The sequence below is a fragment of the Panulirus ornatus genome, chromosome 1 (assembly GCF_036320965.1).
Source record: "Panulirus ornatus isolate Po-2019 chromosome 1, ASM3632096v1, whole genome shotgun sequence".
NCBI classification, from domain to species: domain Eukaryota; kingdom Metazoa; phylum Arthropoda; class Malacostraca; order Decapoda; family Palinuridae; genus Panulirus; species Panulirus ornatus.
Genome location: NC_092224.1, coordinates 32266203 through 32274080, shown reverse-complemented (window position 1 = coordinate 32274080; position 7878 = coordinate 32266203). Strand labels below are relative to the sequence as shown.

Sequence of the window (7878 nt, the reverse complement as noted above, 5' to 3'; positions counted from 1 at the left end):
TTAGCCCAGGGGGGTTCCGACAAATGGGTAGGTGATTACGGGTAATTCATTTGTTAATTACCTCCGGAATGAATTCTATAGGTCCACTAATGAGCACTCGACCACCTGCCAGAAGTCAATTTGCTCTCATCACTGGCTTCTAACTCAACCCTAACGTAAAACCCACTAGAAACCAGTTCGAGGAGTGTACCCCTGATATCACTCTCGATAGAAACCAGTTCAACATCAACATCAATAGTGATCAGTTCCTGCACACGTATATCCCTCTGAAGTTAGAATTAGAAGATGGTCTGAGTTGTGTACATTATCGTCAAAACGATTTGAAAACGATTTGAGAAGTGTATCTCTAATGAATATCGTTGGAAACCGATCTTAAGATTGTACCTGTATAATGAATACCATTAGAAAACAGGCCCGAGGAGTGTATGACTTTAGAACAAACATCATTAGAGATCGATTTGAAGCATTAGAAGCTAGCTCAAGGTTTGCACTATCATTTGAAGTGATTTTGTTGTGTGTCTTCAACAGAACACGTAGAGCACTTCCTCAAAAGGAAGATTCCTCCTCTGTGTTCGCCATTGTCTCGTTGGACATTTCTTAGAAGTGATGCAATTTAGTGAAGGATAGTTTGTCAAGTGTGGTGCTAGTCAAGGGTACGGAGGATGCAGTGCGACTGGGAGGTAAAGCAGATATGGTGCAGGTGAGTAGAACAGCATTTGTGATGTCAGTGAGGAGGAGGTAGGAGGTACAGTGCTAGTGAGGGGTGCAGCACATGTGGTGCCAATAAGGGGTATAGCAGGAGTGGTGCCGATGATAGAGCATCTGGACTGGTGCCAGTGAGGAGTACAGCTGATGGTTGCAGTGAGGGGCACAGCAGGTATGGTGCAGTGAGGGGGATACAGCAGGTATGGTGCATTGAGGGGGATACAGTAGGCGTGATGCCAGTGAAGGGTACAATAGGCGTGATGCCAGTGAAGGGTACAGCAACTGTGGTAAGAGTGAGGGGTACAGGCAGGTATGGGGCAGTGAGGCGGACAGTAAGTGTGATGCCAGTGAGGGATACAGATGTGATGCCGGTGGAGGGGAGTATAGCAGGTGTGATACTAGTGGAAGTACAGTGGATGTGATGTTACAAGCGGAAGGTTGATTATGGCACCAGTTAGGGGTACAGTAAAAAGTGTGCCAGGGAGGAGGCAGCAGGTGTAGCGCCAACGGTGAGAGGCAGCAGGTGTCATCTTCCGCAATCAGTAATGATAAGATTAAGGCAAAGAGGGAGATTATCTGTATCGTTCCACAAGGTGTTTCCCAGGCGCTGCCAAGACCTTTCTTATTTCCAACTTACGATGACTATATATATATGTTTTGTTTACAAACTAGCAATACAGTTTCATTCGCTTTCGCCATTCATCCATCATGAGTTCATCTAAAATCTATGTCAAAGAAAAATTTTCTCTTTTTCATTTAACTTTGAGGATATTACTTATTGGTAACTTTGCAGACACCAGTTAAATACGGGAATGAAAAGATCTACAGACGTTTTCTGTTTGAGTTCGTGGCTAGGGTCTACCAGTGTCGAAAAGGTCAATATGCATTTCTACCTTGTGTTTTTCGTAGCCAACACTGTCGCTGTGGCTCTCCACCTGCCTTTGGTCGAGCTTCCCACCTTATTACACGAGGAGCTGAGCACCGTAGACTTCATAGATGAAAGCTATCAGCCTTTGGTGATCAGCGGGTCCTTGGGGCTTGGCACAGTGGCCGCCCTTGCGCCATGGACGTTCGCGAATCTCAACACCAGCCTGGAAGCCACCACCACCTTCTGTATCGCTTCGACGGGCTTCCAGGGTCTTGAAGTCAAGTCAGGGGACGCAGGAGGCCATAGAGGGAAAACCACCGCGGGAGACGAAGGTAAAGAAGTGGACGATGATCAGAGGAGTGTGGATGATGGGGGCTCCCAGATGTCGCTGAGGAGGTTTGGTGTGGAGGGTAGTGGTCAGTGGCTCCATGCTGTCACCAACATCACTAAAGATATCGGGTAAGTTGCTCATCGAAGGGTGGGAAGGAGAAGCTACTCGGGAACGATATGAATGATTCATATTTATGACAGCTGTTTCCCAGCAACTATTTTTTGTTCTTTATTCTTAACTTCAGGTCAGTGGTGGCGCTGCCAAGGCTGCTGGACGACGCTGACTTGGCGTATGTTGACCTTACCAAAACAGTGAGTGTTTATCATTCTCTTCTATGTGATCATTGATGATAGCGCTAGAGGTTAGGAGAGACTCAAATGTTGATGTACATTCTGTCCTCATGGAACATCATAAAATTCAGTTAGTTGAACAATCTTATTTTAGGGACAATAAGTATATTGTTTACCAAATGGCGTCCTAGCTACGTCTCTTCGTTGTATATCAACTGACTGTTATATTTCTCTCTTGTGTTCTCCTCTGATGATGTGATTATTACACGAAAGTGCACTTGGGAACTTATCGTGTTTCATTTTCCCCGTGGATTCTTACATATATATATATATATTCTATATTTTCCTCTGTAACCATCATGTTATGCTCTTTATAACTCTACTTCCTCCTTCCTCCTCCCTCCATACCTCATAGGGACTCCACCACGTCCGTGCAGGGTGGACGGAACAGGTATCAGGTCGAGCCTCCGTCACCGGCGCAGCTGTGGTGTGTGTACTGGAGGGCCATGTGTCTCTCACCCTCACTCCTTACGAGCTGCCTTGGCAGCATCTTAAGGTAAGTGACGAGGGAGACTGAGATTTTCTACATCATTTGATGTTACGTATCATTATCTGTTGGTTTCCCCTATAAATTGTTTGTGTTCAGAACCTTCTGTTTTCATATATTTCTAACTACGGATCCTTCTTAATGTGGGTTCAGAATATATAGAATGCTTTTACAGTGAATTTGTAATCAGATGAAGTACGAAATACTATTAAATCAGTACCATGATCACTTTGTCTCATTTACAAGCTTCCTAAACAGTGAGAAAAGTTTTCTTCTTCTAAGATTATAAAGATATGATCACAATATTCGTATCTTTAGGTTATGAATTAGATTGAAATGAAAGACGTTAAATGAATCCCTCTTTTGTTTGAAGTCTTGCTAGAATCCTGTGGTTTGTATGGGAATCATTCTAGAAAATACAAACGAATCTATAACCCTCTCCATGTTGCTGACCGTCATCACAAAACTACATTAATGTTATCATCTCATGTCGAGATAAGCCATTGGAAGATGTCATACATGAACAGGACACTCAATATTTTTCTCCACTGTCAAATGAATTTACCATATAGTCACCATAGTAACCATCTACCTTCGAAAGATCACATTACAAACTGATGATTGCTACATTCACGTGGTTTTAAAGCAATATAACCTTTGATTTTCGGTCATTGTCTTTAGCTACACTCTCAGTTTCATGGTGTGGACTAGGTACATACAAGATCTCAAATCACTTATACATATATCTCCAACGCTCGACCCATATGCTACAGTAAAACTGAACTTCGTATGTTATATTATGATGATATGCTTCCACGTCCACAGAAATTTCAATTATGTTATAACTGCATCAAATATACAACCAGGTTGTAATCCTTTTAAGATGGAATCGTATGTGATAAGTATGGTAGATTTTCATGATATTCCTTAGGAGACTCCGTATCAATGTGTTCTTCCTAATGTATGATATACTCGTTGACATGACGCCTCTCTCCCCATGGTTACCCCAGTGTGCGGGGGAGTGGTGTGAGGTGCTCTTAGCCACAGAAGAGGGAGAAATGAACCTGGAGGATTACGCCAACGCCTTCGTCACCCAAGCGTCTGTCTTCGCCCGCGCCTGTATATACGCGCCCCCAGGGTGGTGAGTTAGTGTGTGGAGGATGTAAAAAAAAAAAAAAAGTCAACCATATGATATTGCTTTATTCTGATTAATATCTGTTTTTTTTCATTTAGTCATTTATCTCTCTACTTCATTTACGATTTGGGTCAGACGCAAGATAATGATAAGGATGATAAGGATGATAGATAAGGCGGAGCTTTGCAACAACATATTTGCCTCATCTTACTCCCGGTGTAGGCAGTGGTCCACCACCGCCACCCTGGACACCACCTTCATCTGGCTAGCCTGGAAGGAGGACGTGGTCCTCCGAGAAGAGGTTATCGACGGCCTTTTCCCTCCTGACGAAGAATCTGCTCCTAAAGTTGGTTACGAAGAGGAGGGGATCTCCCTGCGGAGGGATGAACACACCGTAAAGTGAGGTTCTTCATAGCATACCGTCGAGATTAGTTTAGGAATCAGTGATTTATTTGTGATTACAGTTTGTGATTACCATTTTTGTGTGTTATGGGAAGAGAGAGAGAGTTTTGTGTGTGTCTGTGTGTCTGAACAAAGGCACTAATATACTGAAATTCTGTGCGCGATTTATTATAGCTAGACCTTCCTTGAAATCGAATGATATCGTGTGAAATCATGTGTGATATCTGGTCATCATTTCATCTACGATTACTTCATATGTTTTCAAGAAAAACTTGAGAGTATTTCTTCATGACACGACAGGCAAATATATGAAATATATGAGTATCCCTTGGCATTAATGATGCAATATAACAGACTACCTCATAGAGACACAAACATAACCTGATTCGTACAATCCTGCAGCTCAGTGTGTGAATTTCCAGAACGGGTGGTACTGGAGCCAGCCATAGGCGTCGACGAAGGCGATCCTCGACACTGTGGGACGTGCTGCCGAAGAGCCCCTCGCCACCCCTGCTGCTGTGGGGTGACCAGAACCCACTGTTACACCTCACACGTCGTTACCTCCTCACTGACCAGGACTTCGATGTCCACGCCTTCCTAGACATGTTCCGTATTGTAGGTGGAGAGTTCTTTTTTAACATCAGGTGCTCCATATTCAATGGTGAATAGTTAACCCTTTATTTGTGACATTGGATGATAGGATCTGTCTGAACCTGCATGTTTCGTAGACAGGGGCTCCTGTGTTGCTGTATGGAGGGATGTTGCGCTGTTATATGTTGAAGGGTGGAGGTGTTCTCATCCGATATGTGTAGGGAGGGAATGTTTCTCTACAGCCGATTTCAAAAGTAAACGGTCATCTATTGTTGTGTTGAACGTAGATGTAGTTTTCCTTACTCTGTATTTTTCATTGATGTGTCTCTGAGTGTTCAGAGGGTTTATTGTGAACAGTAGATCTGTACGGTTGTAGAAGCATCTATACTGTCTTCTGTCTGCCTGTAAATATGCCGCAGAAATTGCCAGACTCACTATGACTAACCTCAAACACAAGTGCTAATAATTCATCAATTTCCTTAGCAGGAAAGAAATTACTGGCTAATGGAGGTGGTATACTTTTGGAAGATATTTTCGTTGTTGAACGGTAAAGCTGTGCCGTTAATATGGTAGGTATGAAGAGAAAAATAGCAGGATGGATAATTGATTATACCAATGAAAGAATGCCATTTCGCCGTTCAGGGTGTAGCCAGGGGAGGGAAGGCTGGCGATGGTGAGGGAGGGTGCAGTGGCGAGTAGCCAACGGAGTGGTGGTGGTGTGGGAAGTTATGACAGCCCTCCATAGGGATGAGCAGACAACAACTAATACTATCACTATTACTATCAACTATTACGACTACTACTGATGCTACTACTCTTACGACCAGTGATGCTACTACAATACCACTACGACTATTGTTCTTACTACCAGGAACGTGCAGAAGGGGAAAGGGAAGGGGTGAGGTTCATGTTACGACAAAAGTTCTCTCTTTTTTGTCGTGAAAAGTATTTCCAAAGTGCCTTTTGCTTCTTCTTCTCATAAGCCCCTTCTCTTTCAGGGGTGTTTTTGTGGCATTGTTCACACCCACCCTACCAAGGACTCCCTCACCTCTCACTATCTACACACCCAACAGACGATAAGACCAGCTTCGTTATACAAACAATAGACGATACAACGAACTCCTTCCGCAGGACCGCACACTCCTCCCCGACCTGGTTGACTGCCCTCGAGAGTGCGTATCTGTGGCCACTACCATCTTTGCCCTCCTCGATACGGACGCAGACGGGGTGCTCACTCCTGGCGACGCCACCTACTGGACGCAGGAGACCTTCGCGTCCCTCAGCCACCAGCTGGATGACCTGGTAGACGAACTGAAGGAGCTGTCGAGGGACCAGTGGGTCAACAACGTCGAGGTAGGGAGCCATATCGAAGATAAAAGTGCTCTTGATTTAGAAGTGAGGATTTTCCAGGTCTTTAAGACCTTTATCATTCTATAACTATTGCCCTGGTTGAACTCATATTGCTTTCTCGGAATCAGTAAATCTGTTGAGCCTCTTATATTTCTGTAGAATCTTATACCTACAACAAGGCATGCATAACCCTTCAGTACAATCAGCTCATGACTCAATCCTCCCTTCACTGTATCCATTCCAAGACGCTCCATTCCCCTTCAGTACACCCATCTTAGGATATAGGACCACCAAAACCAACTAGGGACACACTCTTTTTCCAATCACAACACCTAACCCAAGACACAGTGTCAGCCTTACGGTTTTCACCTCCCATATCGCTCACAGCACAGATGTATAAATATTCCTTTGGGTATTCTCACAATAGTTGTAAGTGTTACTTCACAGTGTAAGTAGATGTAGTGAGATATCAAGTCGCATTATAGGTGGAGGGAATCCTGGTGTTAAGGTTAGTTGAAAGTATATTTGTACTGAAGATAAAGCTGACTGTTACCGCGATGTGGTAAGCTTATGCAGGTGGAAGAAATTATCAAGAGTTGTTCACGTATTGTAACCAGAGCGACCTTCCTCCTCGAAAGCACGGTGGAGGCGACACTCGCCAAGCGTTCTTGGAGCGGGCTAAGGAACGCTTGACGGCGTCGGCTCTGGCGTCGGTGAAGCGCTGGGTTGCCGGAGACCTGGAAGACACAGACGAGCAGACGCTGAAGGAAAAACTACCGGAGCTATACGACCAAATCCTCGCCGCTAGAGGCACCTCGGCTAACATCACACCACTTTCTTCAGGTGAGTAGTTAGTCGGTTAGAGTAACCCAATAGTGAGACACACACTCTAGCAGATCATCCTGGCCCGTTAATGACACGTGTCTCCTCCTGCAGGCTCGGAGGAGCTGTGATGTCGCTCGGGGCTTGTTCCTGCCTCAGAGATGCTGCTCAGCTCCCTCTGCAAGGTGTTTGAGGCAAGCCTCGTTTCTATCATTCGTACTCACTTGTATATTTCATCATCCTTCGTGTGTATGTTTATCCTAATCACTTGACAGCTTTCTAATATAAACAAGTATGAAATTTTTTAATAGATTAGGATTTTACATCTTAATGAAAATATAAAAAAGTTTTGCACTTTACCTTATTCAGACAGAAAAAGAATAAAGGTACATGAAAGTGGTTATTGTATAAAAAGTAATAAAAAAACTAAAAATCTACATGAAAAAAGTTACTACTCCTATGAACATAATACAACAACTACTCAGTATAAAGACTTGATATTAGAGGTATCTATTCTCCAGACCATCGGCTTCCTATTGACGGACAGAAGAGCTTCCCTGCACTGCCATGCTTTGCATGCCAATTTCGTATTATTGATAGGTTACTCATCTCCAGCCTTGTCACTATCCAAGGAGCAGAAGAGCACAGAGTGACAAATGAGGGGCCCTAATGTCCAAAAGGAGGCTTGGGAATTTCCTAGGATCTCAGAAAATCTTTACATCTATTGAAGACTAGCATTTCACCCCTCTCTCACATCTTCCATACCCCCTTTTTTGGCCTTACAGCTCATGGCATAAAACCGTAATGGATGAAAACAGGATGATGACCAATGGAGAA

General features: G+C 43.9%; 1 protein-coding gene across 2 annotated transcripts; it reads left to right on the top strand.

The window, feature by feature from the left end:
- Positions 1-1541: 1541 nt before the first annotated feature.
- LOC139747316 (uncharacterized) lies at positions 1542-7474 on the top strand. 2 transcript variants are annotated; one of them, XM_071659611.1, is made up of 9 exons: positions 1542-2032; positions 2149-2215; positions 2610-2750; positions 3752-3882; positions 4099-4275; positions 4701-4893; positions 6001-6222; positions 6858-7062; positions 7156-7474. In XM_071659611.1, the coding sequence occupies exons 1-9, from the start codon at positions 1587-1589 to the stop codon at positions 7170-7172; spliced, it is 1599 nt and encodes a 532-aa protein (XP_071515712.1). In that variant the 5' UTR covers positions 1542-1586; the 3' UTR covers positions 7173-7474. The 2 variants fall into 2 exon arrangements, with proteins under 2 accessions (XP_071515712.1, XP_071515624.1); XM_071659523.1 differs by having other exon boundaries at positions 1544-2032; positions 6837-7062.
- The last annotated feature ends 404 nt before the right edge of the window (positions 7475-7878 follow it).